General features: G+C 44.7%; 1 protein-coding gene across 6 annotated transcripts in view; it reads right to left on the bottom strand.

Moving 5' to 3' along the window:
- Positions 1-977: 977 nt before the first annotated feature.
- TNC (tenascin C) overlaps positions 978-17,014 on the bottom strand; it is an 87,265-nt gene continuing 71,228 nt past the window's right edge. For all 6 annotated transcript variants that reach the window (XM_079961887.1, XM_079961888.1, XM_079961889.1 and 3 more), the window contains 8 exons: positions 16,317-16,460; positions 15,881-16,011; positions 13,430-13,562; positions 11,826-11,977; positions 8,994-9,090; positions 8,081-8,242; positions 3,224-3,387; positions 978-2,100 (listed from right to left, as the gene is read on the bottom strand). In XM_079961887.1, the coding sequence (XP_079818013.1) occupies positions 1,990-2,100; positions 3,224-3,387; positions 8,081-8,242; positions 8,994-9,090; positions 11,826-11,977; positions 13,430-13,562; positions 15,881-16,011; positions 16,317-16,460 (1,094 nt within the window). In that variant the 3' untranslated portion in view covers positions 978-1,989. The remainder of the gene's footprint in view (positions 2,101-3,223; positions 3,388-8,080; positions 8,243-8,993; positions 9,091-11,825; positions 11,978-13,429; positions 13,563-15,880; positions 16,012-16,316; positions 16,461-17,014) is intronic.

Genomic DNA, 17,014 nt, shown 5'->3' with positions numbered 1-17,014 from the left:
AGGACATGGGAAGGTTGCTTTATCCCAATTGAGACCACTAAGTCATTGCTTCCAGTATTCTTCCCTGAGTTTCAGAAGCAAGAGACAAAGCCTCAAATTGTTGGTGAAAGATTCAGCTTTACCAATTGTCACATTTTTTGACTGATCGCAACATTGCCCAAGTTCTCCTATCAAGGCATTGTTTGGGGTCATCAACCCAGGGGAAAGCTGTCATCAGCACATCATTGTCCCATGACAAAATAACTGCCTTATGCAACTTCAGGCCCTTGATCCATTTAGTATTATCAACACTAACTTGCAGAGACTCTCCAGTATTTCAAACAGGGGATACTGGGGATTGAATGTCGGAACAACTGCATACTATGTGTGTGCTCTGACAAGGCATTTTGGCCCTTCCCTGAATACATAGGAACAAGTGGCTTCATCCCATAATGACCCACCTAGCTTAGGACTGTCTACACTTGTTGGCAGAGACTCTCCAGAGTTTCAGGCAGAATCTTTCCCAGCCCTGGAAATGCCAGGGTTGAACCTGGGATCTCAGCCACTAAGCTATGGTCCTTCCCCTTCAATTAACTGCTGATAAATGATGGCTCTGTACCATTTTGAGACTTTGCCTAACCTTTAGAATAATTTGGTGCAGGAGGCTAGTATGTCTTCCATCATCATCGATACTATTGACTGTCAACATTGCTCCATGGTCTCACAAACAAGTTCTTCCTAAACCCTTTTCCAGGGATCCTTTAACTCAGGGGTGGGAAATCTGTGGTCCTGTGCATCTTTGCTTTCACTGGCAATGCCAGGAATTTAAATGGAGACTGCCTGCATTTTTTCTGTCATTGCTATGGTACACACACACGTACACACACACACACACACACACACACACACACACAGACAATGCGGAGAGGCCTATATACATCCATACCCCTTGAATGTATACCAAACAATATGACACATTTAAAAAAAAGACTCAGAGATTTTTGTAAAAGTAAAATTGTGCTTTTATTTAATTTTTTAAAAAATGTACAATCAGACACTGTCCTGCTGTGTTTTGGAAAGCATGGATTGTTTTAAAAAAAACCTTGATGACAAAAAACTTAGCTTATTATTATTATCATCATCCTTCTTTTCTTTTCTTTTCTTTTCATTTCTTTTCATTATATTAATAATATTAATCTTAGGATGAAATGTTTAAATAGGGCTGCTTTCTTCCTTGCCCTTTTCTATATCTGTTTTTAAAAAATATATATATAGAGAGGTGGATCCAGACTTGCAGTGCAATCTCCACCATGCCTACTAAGAAGTTAGGTCCTCCTTCTTTGTCTCAATGTTGCCCTTTTTGAACTCAGCAGGGAGGAGGATGGGGACAAAACTAGAATGTCATTGGCTCTGGTGCCACCTACTGTTGCACACTCTGCCATCCACCCTACCAGTCCAAATGTGCACCAGCCACCACTACTCCCAGGTGAGTGGAGATAGGATTGCACCTTTAGTCATGCTTGGAGTAAACCCACTGAAACCAATGGAACTTCAGTTAGTCATGGAGAAGTCTGGATCCAGTCTGTATATATAGGAAAAGCTTCCAGATCATCAGCTAATAAAGCTCAAGGATGGCTAATAATGATCACAATAATAATGTATATATTTTGTGTGTGTGATTCTGTGTGTGAATATGCCAGATTGTGTCCTCTTCCCTGACATCCCCTCCCCTCCCCACTTCCCTCCCTGGCGATTGTCATCTTTGGTGCAAAGAAAGCCAGCTACAGATAGGGGAAAAAAGGATGCTCAGTTGAGCACGCTACATTTTGAAGAAGCCTTTCCCACCCCCAATAAAAAATGGTCAAGGGAGCCAAGGTTACGTCAAGCAACACTGATGCTTTGGTAAAGTTCCCATCTCCATTTCTAATCTCCCTTCCCCCAAATTTCTGGAAAAACAAACAAACAAAGCAACCATTCTTTTTCTTTCTGTCAGCCAACCCCGTGGAGGATTCATGCTCTCTTCCGTCTCCCTTCAAGATTCCTAAAGCTGTATGGTCTCAGTTTCATCTCTGCAAACTGGATGGAGTGCTCATGACCTTTCCAGTGGAACCAGTTGATACCCTGCAAAAACAGAGGCAAGAACGGAAGGTTGATATAAATGAATGGGTGAACGCAACTGTTTACTAGCTGTTGTGGGCAGTTAAGAGTATCATCTACAAGCCTTCGCATCCCTGGTTGAAATGCCATCATAGCCATCAATTCTATCGGCTGATATTTATTCCCAAGCAGTCCTTTATAGCAATGGTGGGAAACGTCAGACTCAAGGGACAAAATGTGGGCTTCCAGGGCTTCCTATGTGGCTTCGGGACTTTCCCCACACCACATCTTCTTTCTCTGGGCCTCCTTTAAGTGCCTGGAACTGTAGCAGTGCCGCCTGCCTGCTTGTCTAATCAGAGAGTAGGTATGTAGGCAGGGAAACAGGAGGAAATGGGCTTTGCACTGCTGGAAGCATTTAAGCAAAGCTGAAAATATAGCCATCTGGTGGGGCTGATGTAGCTACACCCTGAACTTAGCTCAGTGGGATGTTCAGGGTTTCTTTTGCCTTGATGTAATGATTCACCTTGTTTTACTCAGTATACACCCATTGAAATTAATGGATCTAAGTTTAGTGAGTAAGCATCAAGGGAAAATCTGCACCTGATACCCTGTGGGACATCTTCAGGAGAAGAAAGGGCTAAGGAGGAAACACTACACAAATGCAGCGTGGAGTCCCTAAGGCAGCCAGGTGGCATCTTGTATGCCTCCTTCTGGGAACTCCTGCAGCCAAGCTGGTGCCAGATGTAGTGCCATGCTTTCCTTTTGGACCACATCAGAGAGGCCGAGAGGGGGCACATTGTAATCAGGACAGCCCAGGACCTCCATACACATTGCCCAGGCTAGTGCCCCAGAGAGGGCACTGCCAACACAGCAAAAACAGCAAGGAATGCATCAGTTATGAGTCTCTTCAGCGACAGCAGGCACAACAATTATCCAGCAGTTTTGACTTCACCCCCAGAGGTGCACTGCATTGTCTCTTGATGGAGACAGATGCCAACAAAAAGTTAGTGCTATCCATTAATTTCAATGTCTACTCTGAATAGGCTAGCACTGGTAGGACAACCTCCCACCTCCACTTCTAAGCTCTGCAAGGTGGCGACTTGCCCACTTGTACCCTGCATGACAAGTGCAATGTACAACAACTTACCTGGCTGTGGTTGTTGTCCCCATATCTACCCATCAGGTTAACACGGTGGCAGTTCTTGTACCAGAAAGCTCCTTTGTATGATAAAGCGCAGTTAGTGATTGCCATATCGTGGTCCTTGTCGTAGGTGGAAAAGGCGCGTGCATTGTGATAGGTCATGGAATCGCCTGTGTGATGGAGAAAAAACATAGCTGATTTTTAGGTTGTTGCTAGCAGGAATTGTACTATACATTTTTGTGACCCAAGGTGAAGGGCAAAATAGTATATCTCCTCCTCATTCCAAATACAAGTGGCTGCTGGCTCCTATTGGAACCTGTAGGGTGGAAGTCTGGGAGCCCAACAGTAGATGGCACTAGAGTCAATAACAGGTGGAGCCAACTAATCCTAGTTTTTAACCCACCCTCTTCACTGCTGAGTTCTAATAAGGGCAACCCTGAGACAAAGGAGGAGGAAGACCACAGGCAGGGCCAACCTTTGAACAGGTAGGAAGGCAGGTAGGTGGCTTGGGAGAGGAAACTGGTTGAAGAAGAAGAAGAGTTTGGATTTCATATCCCGCTTTATCACTACCTAAAGGGGTCTCAAAGCGGCTAACATTCTCCTTTCCCTTCCTCTCCCACAACATACACTCTGTGAGGTGAGTGGGGCTGAGAGACTTCAGAGAAGTGTGACTAGCCCAAGGTCACTGCATGTGGAGGAGAGAGGACGCGAACCCGGTTCACCAAATTACGAGTCTACTGCTCTTAACCACTATGCCACACTGGCTCTCGTGAACAGTCCTGACTGGTTTTAAGAAAGAAGGCAGGTAGGTTGGAGCTGACTGAGGGGGGGTTCAGTGTGGGAGGGCGGGGGGGGGGGGCATGGCTCTTGGTGTGTGTGTGTTTTTTGTAGGTGCACAACCAGACTCCCTCATTGAAGGTGCACCCAGGCCAGGCCTTCGGGGTATGGGTGGTGGCAGCACCTCCTTCTCTTTGTGCACAAGAAAGGGATGCCCATGCATGCCCCACCCCTAGGCTGGCAGACAGGGAGGGGGAGGACGCAGTTGCCACCACCACCACCACCCACCACAGAGGGAGGATGAGGGTGTGACCCAGGGGCAGAAGTGGTGGAGAGGACATGGCAGCATTGTCACCCCTCTCCTCCACTGGGCTCTGGCACATGAGTGTGCTCCCTGCACCACTTTGCAAGGCTGGGATCAGACAGTCCTACCCCAGCCTTGCAACGCTGTGCAGGGCTGCCAGGGCTATGTGAGTGCACCCTTCAAACCTGTCTGTTTGGACTGATTTGAACCAGCGTCGAGGGTAGGGCTGGTACAGCAGCAGTGGGCTCCCTCTGCGGTCTGCCCCCCGCGTCCCGTTGAGCATTTCACAGGCAGTGGTAGCATACACCCTGCTGCTGGTTCAGTGGGTTCTACTTGCTCCAATGGACTTGGCTCCTCCCAGGAGCACCTCCAAGAGACCTTTGGTTGTCCACTGTTGGAACCAGAAAGTTGTACTAGATGGGCCTTTGCTTTGTTCCAGAAGAGTTGTTCTTATTCCCACTTAAGTTCTTTAGATGCATAAGGTGGGTGGGACTTTTGACAATGGGACAACCTCCTCCACTATACCTAAGGTCAGTGGCCTAGCTTAGGTGGCACAGAGCAGATAGGTTTAGGAGGAAAAGGGCAGAATGCTGCTGTTCCCTGGCATCTACCACCTGAAGTAGCTGCCCCACTGCCTAATGATAGTGCCAGCCTGGTTTGTGGAACACAAAAGACTGATGTCATGCGGGCAGAAACAAAGCAAATGGTCTGATGTAGTGATCTGAGTGAGCCCTTCTCCATATTGGAAGAAATCTGCAAAGAAATACTCATGAATTTCTATGATGAGGTTTAAATAAGTGAAGAAATAGCAAACTAATGGTGGAATTGTGAAGAACTAAACTTTATATTTTTTTTTGGGTGGGGAGGGAGAAACTGAGAGAATCAGAAATGTTTTTTTTTTTTTTTACAAAATTTCTAGTCTGGTGGCCACTGGCATTTTCCACCCCGCCCCTAGCAGGCTTCAAAATAAACCTTGGAAGGGTGCATATGGTTTGCATTATAAACTTACCTATCTCTGGGGATTCTCTGAACAGACAGACCCATGGAGATTAGCACACATGACTAACTTGCATCTGTTAATTCCAACGGGGCCTGCTCTGAGTTGAATTAGCTGGTCACAACTCCTCTAGATTCTTTACTCCCTTTCTATTGAATGTGTTTTGTTTTTGTTGGGAGATCATCCAGCTCATTCCAATACAGGTTCCAATATAAGGGGGTGGGAAGGGGGCAAAAGAAAGGACTGGAAGGAGCCTGTGGGATTTGGCCTGCCATCTTTGCAACAAAGCAGATGTGGTCTTCCGAAACATTTTCCATGCTTTGTCACACAATGTACAGCTTGTTATGATGGGGAACTGTTAAGCACATTCTTGGCATCTTGACCCATCATGTTCCTTCTTGTGTAAGCCATATTCAGAACAGGTACTTAGAGCTTCAAGAGAGACATTGCTGGGCTCAGGCTGTTTGTTTACATTCCAAGACTGAAAAAACAGCAAGTTGCTCAGCACCAGGTAGATTTTAAATGGAAATGACACACAGAAGCAAAGTTACACAAAAAGGCCCATAATCACTTGCAGGAAACAAAGGTATCCCAATGCAACCCATTTTAACCCTGTGTTAAATTGATGGACAAAAATTAAATAATGCTCCTTCTGGGGGTGGGGAACTCTTTATCAAGAAGTGCTCAACCACCACTGACCTCAGCTCTTAAATGCATTGTAAGAACCATAAATGCCAGAACTTGGGCTTGGGTTTGGGTTTGTTCCCCCGCTTTCCCCCCCATGCATAGCTTACACAAAATTAAGGCTGAGGGTCACAACAAGTTATTAGCATACATTGTTGACAGAGGGGATACTACAGTTTGAAAAGGATTTTGACAAGCTGAAACATGTGCAGAGGGCAACCAGGATGATCAAGTGTTTAGAAACCAAGCCTTATGAGGAAAGGTGGAGTAGGCTAGCTATGTTTAGCATGGAGAACAGAAGACTGAGAGGAGATGATAGCCATCTTCAAACATCTGAAAGGCTTTCATGTGGAGGATGGAACAAGCTTCGCTTCTGCTGCTCTGGATGGGAGGACCCAAACCAGTGGATTCAAGAAATAAGAAAGGAGATTCCTACTAAATATTAAGAACTTTCTGAGGACTCAACTCGATTGATAAAGAAAAAGCATTTTATATGTGCTGTATAAGCGATATAACCATAGCTGTCAACTTTTCCCCTTTCTTGTGAGGAATCCTATTTGGAATAAGGGGACTTTCCTTAAAAAAAGGAAAACATTAACAGCTGTGGATATAACACTGTGACACCAGATGGCGCTGTGGAGTCCCATCTTTCCCAACCGGATTTCCCTGTATGAGTTTACAAAGCATTTAACTGAAACGCTTCTTTGATCCAGCCTGACGGTAATAGCTGTTTGACAGTGGAATGGACCACCTTGAAAAGTGATGGACTCTCATTCCTTGGGTGTTTTTAAAGACTGATTGTATGACCACGTGTCAAGGATTCTTTAGTTGTTATTTCTATATTGCATAGGTGGACTAGTTGACCCTTGGAGTCACCTAGAATTCTAGGATACCTATAAAAGGTGACTAAATAATGAATGACTGCTGCATTGTTTCCATTTTTCATTTCCCCTACTCCGAATAAAACTTAGTTGGCTATCACCTGTTGTTGTTGTTAATTATGCTAATCAAGACTCAACAAGAGAAGAAATCAAATGAGACATGCCCCAGGTAAGGGATTCCTTTCTTAGAGATATTCAGATTGCCCCAGAATCTTTTCTTTTTAAAACAACTATGATACATTATTGTAACTTCCTCCAACTTCTTCATAAAATGGAAATGAGGAGGCAGGGGCGGAGGTGTGGGTCCTTCTGTGACTGACAGCTCCAGTTTGCAATCTAAGAATGACTTTACCAGAGCATTGGGGAAGGACATAGAACACAACAGAAGTAGTTTGAGCTTCTGATTTCCCTCTGTTTTTTTCAGGAAGGTGTTACTAGATATGTATTATACTTTACAGCTGCATCTGTGATAAGGTTATTCGACTTTGTATTTTACAGAGTATACATGTTTATTGCTTGTATGATACTGTGTATAGTTTGACATTCCTGTTTAGCATATATTAACTATGCTCGTTACGTATTATGTACCATTAGGCATTGTTTATTATTATGAGTTACATAAATGCAACTCATAATAATTATCAGAACACCACAATAATCAGCACATAATAATACATATATATATATATATATATATATATATATATATATACACACACACACACACACACACAGTGGTACCTCTGGTTATGTACTTAATTTGTTCCAGAGGTCCGTTCTTAACCTGAAACTGTTCTTAACCTGAAGCACCACTTTAGCTAATGGAGCCTCCCGCTGCTGCCGTGCGATTTCTGTTCTCATCCTGAAGCAAAGTTCTTAACCCGAGGTACTATTTCTGGGTTGGCGGAGTCTGTAACCTGAAGCATATGTAACCTGAAGCGTAACCTGAGGTACCAATGTATAAGTAAGTGTTTTGTATTGCATGGATTTTGTACGGCATGCATATTGTGTTAGGGATTGGCATATACTGTTCATTATGTTCTGCAGAATCATAGAATCATAGAGCTGGAAGGGACCCAATTGGTCACCTAGCCCAAGCGTTTGCAGTGCAGGAATGTTATAAATCACTTTGCGGCAGTATATAAATTTCCAAACCAAAATGAACAAATAAACAATTGCAGAGGCTTACAAGTTATTCTGAGGTTAGCACACAAACCCACCTGCCGTGCCACTATATCCTTCCACTTTCAGCCGGTAGCGAGACCTGGCATCACCGACAAAAAACTTGTCATAAAGGGCATAGGCAGTTTCTCCATGGTCACGCAAATCCACCCGCAGCTCATACTGGCCCTGGGAAGTGATTTTGTGGAGCTTGTCCAGACCTACAGGGAACAATCAAGAACAGTGGAACAAATGTATGGTTCTATACTTAGGCAGGAATAACCTGCTGCAGAAATATAAGATGGGGGACACCTCAGTTGTCACTAGTACATGCGAAAAGGATCTAGAGGTGTCAGCAGACCACAAGCTTAACATGGGCCAACAGTGTGATGCAGCAGCAGAAAAAGCTAATGCTATTCCAGGCTGCATCAACAGAACTATAGTATCCAGATCAAGGGAAGTCATACTATTGTTCTAGTCTGTCTTCGTCAGACCACACCTGGAATACTGTGTCTAGTTCTGGGCACCACAATTTAAGAAGGATATTGACAAGCTGGAAGGTGTGCGGAGGAGGGCAGACATGATAATAAAGGGACTGGAAACCAAGCCTTATGAGGAATGGCTGAGCGAATTAGGTATGTTTAGTCTGGAAAAGAGGAGTCTGAGAAGAGATATGAAAGCCATCTTCAAATATCCAAAGGGCTGTCACATGGAAGATGGAGCAAGCTTTTTTTCTCCTGCTCCGGAGTGTAGGACCCAAACCAGTGGCTTCAAGTTACAAGAAAGGAGAATTTGGCCAAACATCAGGAAGAACTTTCTGGTGGTAAGAGTTGTTTGATGGTGGAACAGACTCCCTTTGAAGGTGGTGGCAGTGCCAGATAAAGACTGGTGTAGGTGGTCCTCCTGCACAGGGTACCAAGCCAAGGGCGCAGTCCTTTGTGCAATGTGAGGGGACACTTGTTAGTCACGTACCTAGCCAGAATTCACCATTGGGATTTCCAAATCCAGCCTCATAAGTCCTCCAGTTTTGGTAGAATTCCTGCTCTCCATTCTGCCTTCTTAGAAACACCTAGAACCCCAAAATAAACGTTGTTATTGTTATAAGCATTGCTATAATAGGACAGTGGCAGACAGCATGTGTATTTATATACCCAGTGCTACCTGTGGTGTTTGGCTGGTGATCTCCAGGCCCTCTTGCAAGAATCTTTCCCAATGCTGCTCACCAGCTGTTACTCAGAGACACCATGAACTGAACCTGGAGCCTCCTGAACGCAAAGCCTTTGATTGGCCACATAGACAGTTTATGCACCAGACCAGCAAACAAAGGAAGCCACTTTATACTAGACCTTTCCAAATCCCAGACCCTGAAGTAGATTGGACTGATGCAGTCTTCTTGAGTTGAGGCAGTCCTGGATCACCCCTAGGATCCTGCCACAATGACAGTGACTCTTACTTTTTCCCCATTCCATAATGTTTCTTTCTTTTTTATTAAATATTTTCTTGGTTTACAAAAGTACATGCCTTGTTTCTTTTTTCAGGTTGTACAGTCTTACAGATCAGTTATGTTTGTTGTGACATTAGTGTTGAGTACCGTATAAGGTTGGGGAAGAAGAGGGGGGAGAGGAGGGGTAGGGTGGTAAGGCTTAAATTCTTTTGTATAGCATATGTGTGGGGTTTTGTGTCATCATCAACTGGGTAGGTTCTCTTTCTATTTGCTTGTTATACAGTGGTGCCTCGCAAGGCGAAATTAATCCATTCTGTGAGGCTCTTCGTCTAGCGGTTTTTTCGTCTTGCGAAGCAAGCCCATTGACAGCTTAGCGGATTAGCGCTATTAGCGGTTTAGCGGCTTTTAGCGATCAGCTGTTAAGCGGCTTATCAGCGGATCAGCTGATAAGCGGCTTAGCGGCTTAGGAAAAGGGGGGAAAAGGGGGGGGGAAAACCCGCAGGAACTCGCAAGACATTTTCGTCTTGCAAAGCAAGCCCATAGGGAAATTCGTTTTGCGAAGCGCCTCCAAAACGGAAAACCCTTTCGTCTAGCGGGTTTTCTGTCTTGCGAGGCGTTCGTCTTGCGGGGCACCACTGTAGTTCCTTGGTAGTGAGAGGTATTGGGGAGCAGGGTGTGGTTGGTTTTCTGCTGTTGTCTGCAGTGGGGTTAGTTTGCATTTGTGAGGGGGGGGGAGGGCTTGTTGGGTCAGGTAAGACAGATTGATTTGTATGCTTTCAGTGGATTCTTGTTGTTGTCTTGTTTGGCTGTGTATGTGATAAAGGGGAGCCATACTGGGGTGAAGGCGTCCTCTTCTATTTGTCCTCATGTCAGTTTCAGTTTCTTAATTAGCTTTTCTAGTAAAGTCATTGCCCATACTATTTGATACCATTGGTCCATGTTTACTCCTGACAGGTCTCTCCAGTGCCTGGCTATGAAGCTTCTGGCTGCTGAGAGTACAGTGACTCTTAAAGGTAAAGGGTAAAGGGACCCCTGACCATTAGGTCCAGTCATGGCTGACTCTGGGGTTGCGGCGCTCATCTCGCTTTATTGACCGAGGGAGCCACAGCACCACCTGCATTCCATACAGTGACTCTTACTTGAGGGTAAAGAAGAGATGTGTGTTTATGCTATCAGCAGTACATGTTCAGCAGAAAGCACAAGGTCCAGAAGTCAAGATTCCAAGATGGGTGGAATCTTGCAAGGCAAGGCAAGAAGTTGATAACCAATCAGAAGTTTTGAATATTGCAAGGCAGTTTTCATGTAACTCCCACCAAGCTTTTAAATATGAGGTGGGTAGAGCTCATGGACAATACTCTCTTGCCTTATGTTTCTTCCACATTAACACACACACACTCCACATGGGTGGGTGCATCTGATCTCACCTGAAAGAGAGGCACCTGCTTCTCACCAAAAACACTGTCTCCTCCCCTCTGCTTCCAGGATTGAAGCCATGTCACCTGTGTACTCCTGTTCAGGGCCTCCCTCTGACGGGTCAAAATCTTCCCCGCTCCCTGATAAGGTTCTGTGTTCCATAGGAGGATCATGGGAGGGAGTTGGCAGATCTGCTTCCTCCTCTCCAACATCTAGAGACTCAAGGAGAGGACCTCCCTTCTCCATTCCTGGGTGCCTGCCAGCCCCTCATTTACTCCTTCTCCTCTTTCTCTCACACCTGGGACTGTCAAATCATGCCAAGTCCCTCTGGGGTCAAGGGGTCTTGGAGAGCCACAGGTCAAATAAGGTCCACTTGGTCTGGCAGTGAAGAGAGGGGGGAGAAGGATACAAAAATGCATCCTCTGTGCAAACATCTCCCCCTCCCCTCTCACCCCCAGCCAATTACATATTAATTGAGTTTGAAAATTTGTCCATCAAGTTCAGTATCATCTACATTGACAGGCAGTAGGCTCTCCAGGGTTGATCAACAATTCTACCTGGAGATGCTAAGGACTGAACATCAATGCCACGTGCTCTCCCACCAAGCCAAGCATCCACAAATCCATTTGCCGTATCACCAGGAGCAAGAGTCTGCAGCATGCAGGAGACCCAGTGCTACACAGGACCCTAATCTGGATGTATTGTCTCCACTGAAGCTTTTGAGCAAGTAAGAAGCAGCTTTCAGGCAGTGGGTAGAGACTTGGACTGTTTCTTACCTTTCCCCATTCAATGCAGAAAGGGGAGAAGACTCTGCTTCTCTCCCATGCCCTTTGTGAATGCCAGAATATGGGAGTAGATTGGTTGTAGCTACAATAATGGCTGGTTGCTACCTATTGTGTGGAAAGGTAGATAAGTAATTAAGTAAGTAGAGTAGTACAAATACTCACAATCCATCCGCCTCCATCAGAACTCATGTCGCAGAACACCTCTGTAGGCTGAGACTTGTTGCCATTTAGGTAAATAGTGTAGAGACCAGAGGCTGTTTCTCCATTCAATAGAGCTTGGGAGCAGTCTCTCGGGTAAGGATACAAGAGTCCAGCTGCAACAAAGGGGAACAAGCAAAGAATCACTACTTGAGTACCAGCACTTGTTACCGAGAAAGCAGTGGTGAGTGGTGCCTATTGAGCCCGACAGGGAAGAAGGCAGGTAGACCAAAAGAGGTGGAGGCAGAGCCAACTAATTCTAGATTTGTCGCCATATTCCTCCCTGCAGAGTTCTACAAGAGTAACACCCAGGCCCCATTCACACTATACGTTTAAAGTGCTATGATACCACTTTAAACAGTCATGGTTTCCTCCAAAGAATTTTGGCAACTGTAGTTTTTAAGGGTGCTGGGAGTTGTTAGGAAATCCTCAATCCCTTCCCAGGGCTACAATTCCCAGAGCACTTAAACAATCAATTCATATTCACTGGGAACTCTGGGGGTTGTGGCTCTGTATGAGAATAGAGGGTGTCCCAGCAACTCTCAGAACCTTTAACAAACTATAGCTCCCAGAATTAATTGGGGGGGGGGAACATGGCTGTTTAAAGAGCTATCTAGTCTGATCCCCAGCAATGCAGGAACCACAGCTAAGGAAACATAGTGCTTTAACTGTATGGTGTAAATGTGGCATGAGACTAAGTAAGAGGAAACTGGTATAGGCAGTTTGATCCTCTGGAGAAGATGTAAGTAGAAAATCAGGCTGCTAGGGGCTGTCTGGTGGCACATGGAGGTTAGGGGTGCAATGTCCCATTTCTTTCTTGACCTCCCTTGAAAGAAAGGTGTGATTTTGCTAGGCCCAACAAAGATGTCAAACTCTGACCACCATGACAACATTTATGATGAGCATAGGAGCCAATTTCTAGGGGCCATGGGGGCTTCAGCCCCTGCAATAAAATATTTGAGGGGGCTGCCCCCCCAAGTTGATGGCCATTGCCATTCAAAGGTTGTGTGTGCACTGCATCATGTGATTGATTATGCAGGAGGGGGCTTACCTACCCCCCATATTTTATACAAGTTGGCACGCCTGACGCTGAGGTAAATCATGCCTACATTTGAATGTGGAAGTACAAGGGTCCACACAGCTGCTCCACATCTTCCCTGGTCCTTCTCCTGCTGTGTTACCTGAAGCTAAGTCATGGTTTGGCTCAGCATTATGTATGAACCATGCATCATGATTTGTCTCCCTCCAGACAAACCATGAGTGGTATGCCACGAACAACTCATGACTATAGCTTGTTGCTTAAGGGAAAAAACGGGCCCAGGTTCAGAACATGGCTTAGCTCCTGGTAGCATTGGAGCATGAAGATTGGGGGAGGACTGAGAAACCACCTTTCCCCTTTGAGCTGCCTTTCCCAGCTCTATGGCATTTTTAAAAGATGCAATCAGAACTGAATGTGATAATCCAGACTCAGGTGCATAGCAGATGTATTGAAATATGGGCCAGTTTGCTTTGGGGGGTGGGAGTAGAAAGTGTCACCTGCCACCTCCCAGTCCCTGCATGTATCATACTTGTGGTGAATATTGCTGGGATGATCTTGCTCTTCAAATTCCGGTTTAAGGCCTGTAATTTCACTGTGTACTGGGTGGATGGACTCAGCTCTGACAAGCTGTAGGAATTCGACTCAGGTCCCAGGATAACTTCCTGCAGGGTAGGGGGAATCAATAATGAATGGAGGGTGAATGAATTAAGAATGAAGACTTGTTCCATTTTTTGCATGGTTGTTGAATCATTCATGCTACCTTAAGAAAACAGTGTCAAAGATTGATGAGGCCATTTCTGTTCCTGATAAGATCTTCCCACACCACACCACATTAGAAGCAAGGGAATGGTTTCCTTAAGATAAATCTTTCATACAAGAATATGCTGGTGGCATAGCTAGAAAGCAAGGTTAGTGTTGGTATGAACATGGCTGATACATGCACTAAGCACAGCAGCATATTTGGAGCACATCAAATATGTATCCCCCACTGTGGCATCTCTATGAACATGACCGCACTAAATAGAGGGGATGTTTCTGCTGCCCAAACTCATCATGTCTTAGACACCCATCAAAAATGGTCTCAAAGGGCATTTGCTGGCAAATAATTTGGCTGTGCAATGCCAGGCTTTTTATGAAGAAAGCATGGATGCGAGAAGGGCAGTACCCCCACCCCCCACTCCTGGCTATTTTCAGTGGTGGGGTGAATTTTGAAGGCAGAGGTTCAAAACTCACTGCCACTCCTCTTTGCCCTTCCTAGGCTGGCACTTCCAGTTTCTTGTCCCCAGAGATCCCATTGGAATGATGGGGGATGCTTGGCATTCTGGGAAAACAAATATGGCAGCCTCCAGCCCAGGAAGAGCATTTTTTGAGCTTGGCCTCTTTGCTCTTAAAATTCACATCAACAGCCTGAAGTCCTACCACAAAGGTTTTGTGTACTGCTGGAAATGTTCGTGTTCCCCTCCAAGCCCTCTGATATGTCTCATGTATGTATATGCAGTGCATTGTATATGCAGTGCAATTCTGGTTACATTGGATTGTGTCCAATATTATTTTCGCTCAGAGAAGACCCATTGAAATTAATGGTCAGGACAAACTTAGGCCTATTGGTTTCAATGTGATCTAGTCTGAGTGGAACTGGCATTGGATACAATGATAATTACCCCCCCCCCCATTGGTGTAGATCTCCTGTTCACAGGAGGAACACAGAAAGCTCCTATATACCATTGGCCCTGTGAAATGCTGATTGATTGCCGCTCTATGGGGCCTTCTGACAGGGATTCTTGTCAGGCTTATGTGGGAACCTGGGAACTTTTACAAACAAGCCATGCGCTCTAAGGCTGCATTCACACAGCAGTATACTCCATTTCCCTAACATTTCCCAAATTGTTAATTCTCACATTATACTTGAGCCTTCACACAACGCAAAAGCTGGAAAACTAATGGAAGGCAGCACATGTTCATTTCCATTTGATTCCACTGAAGATACATTTGCAACCATCCTTAACCTGGAAAATTGTGAGATAAAGTGACAGAATTGGGGGCAGTGTACGGGCATACAGATCTTTCCTGTGGTTTTCATGAGGGGCACTTTGGTGGTGGAACGAGGGCGATGGCCAGCCCTCCTTTGTTAAAATTATTGTTCTAATGGAGAAAGAGTTTTAACTTGGGTGGGTGCTGTTTTATTGGAGGGGGGGAGGTTGATTTAAATTGTTTTTAAATGTTATATATTAATTTAGATTTTGTATTTGTATTTGGGGGCTGGTGTATTATTTAGGGGCCTTTGTTGAGGAGTGTATTTTTTATTATTGTTGTTAATTGTTGTTAATTATTTTTATTATGCATGTTGTGCTTTTTATATTGTAACTTCATGTTGTGAACTGCCCCGAGACCTCTGCATACAGGGCAATATGCAAAACAAACAAACAGTCATGGGGAAACAAAAGCAGGCATGTGCGGAAAGGGTAAAGGATTACAGTCATACCTCAGGTTACAGACACTTCAGGCTGTGTGTTTTTGGGTTGTGCACTGCGCCGAACCTGGAAGTACCGAAACGGGTTACTTTCGGGTTTTGGCGCTTTGCACATGTGCAGAAGCGCCGAATTGCGACCCGTGCATGTGCAGATGTGGCGCTGCAGGTTGCAAACACTGCAGGTTGCGAACATGCCTCCCACACAGATCACGTTCGCAACCTGAGCGTCCACTGTAGTGATATTGTCTAACAACATTCATTGTTGTGTCACACCATGCTCAATGATGCAAATGAAATTTATTGCAACATGCTGATATATCAGTCTAAAACTCATAGTTCCATAATGCACCAGCCACTGTAGTGTGAAAGACACATTAGAAAACAGACAGAAGTGCTGTCATTATAATCAGAGGGAAACTTAATGCATGTCTGAACACATGCTTAATATTGGGTCCTCCCCTTTGCAGTCTGCACATAACAGAGACTATCATACTAGACTCAAATGCTTACCTTGACTTTGCCATCAATTGATTCATAGATCAAGAGGTAACCTGTAACAGGGGCACGAGGGGGCTTCCATGTTAGCTGTGCTGTTTCAAACTGAACATCAGTTGCAGTGAGATCCCTTGGAGCATCAAGGTCTAGGAGAAAGATGAGAAATTTTTATTTTTATTTTTTATTTTAAATATATTTTAATATAAAGATCAGTCTGCCTGGTGCCTTCCAGATGTTTTGAACCATAGCTGCCATCGACCCAAGGCAGCATGAACAATAGTCAAGGATGTTAAGAGTCATAGTCCAAAAAAACTGGAAGGAACAAGGTTGGAAAAGATATGTATAGGAACCAACTCATGCAGACTCAGCCCTCCCTTCTGAGAATCCAGTGCAATATACTTGTTTTAGGACCACAAGCTCCATCAGTAACCTATGATAGAACAGAACCTACCTGTAGTGAATTTGGTGGATATGACTGTGCTTTTCTGTGGTCCCTTCCTGGCATAGATCCGGAGTGTATATTCAGAGGCTGGACGGAGGCCAGTGAGATCATATTCCACAGTATTGCCTGAGACACTCTGAGTAATTTCACGCTCTAAAACAACAAAGAAAGACAGAACATCGATCAACGAGCAACTTGGATTCAGCAGGTGCATTTGTTGAACCATAGAATCCTAGAATTGTAGAGTTGAAAGGGATTCTAAGGATAATCTAGTCCAACCCCCTTCAGTGCAGGAAGATGCAGGGATCAAACCTTCAACCTTGGCATTATTATCACAGTGCTCTAAGCTAATGGCATATTGGATTCACTGCTTTTGCAAAGCATGTGTTGCTCCTCTTAGCTAATTTTGGCCACTCTATATAGAGAAGAGGACTCTGCAACACAGCCCACTTGGATGAGAGAGCTTGTTGAACTTCATCCCTGCCATTTTATTTTCTTTCTTAGAAATATCTCAAACCCATCTCCCATCATAAGGTCTTAGGTCAGGATACAACGCAAATTACAATTCACATTGAACCAATCTGGATCACAAATGAACTTGCCAAAAAAAGCAGGCTACAAATACAACAAACACCTTTAACGTTTCAAATGTATTTATACTATAACTTAACATGGCTACTCTTCTGCAATTCATGCGTTGTAGCCAA

This window comes from Podarcis cretensis, assembly GCF_951804945.1.
Source record: "Podarcis cretensis genome assembly, chromosome: Z".
Taxonomy (NCBI): Eukaryota; Metazoa; Chordata; class Lepidosauria; order Squamata; family Lacertidae; genus Podarcis; species Podarcis cretensis.
This window is presented reverse-complemented; position numbering and strand designations above follow the sequence as displayed.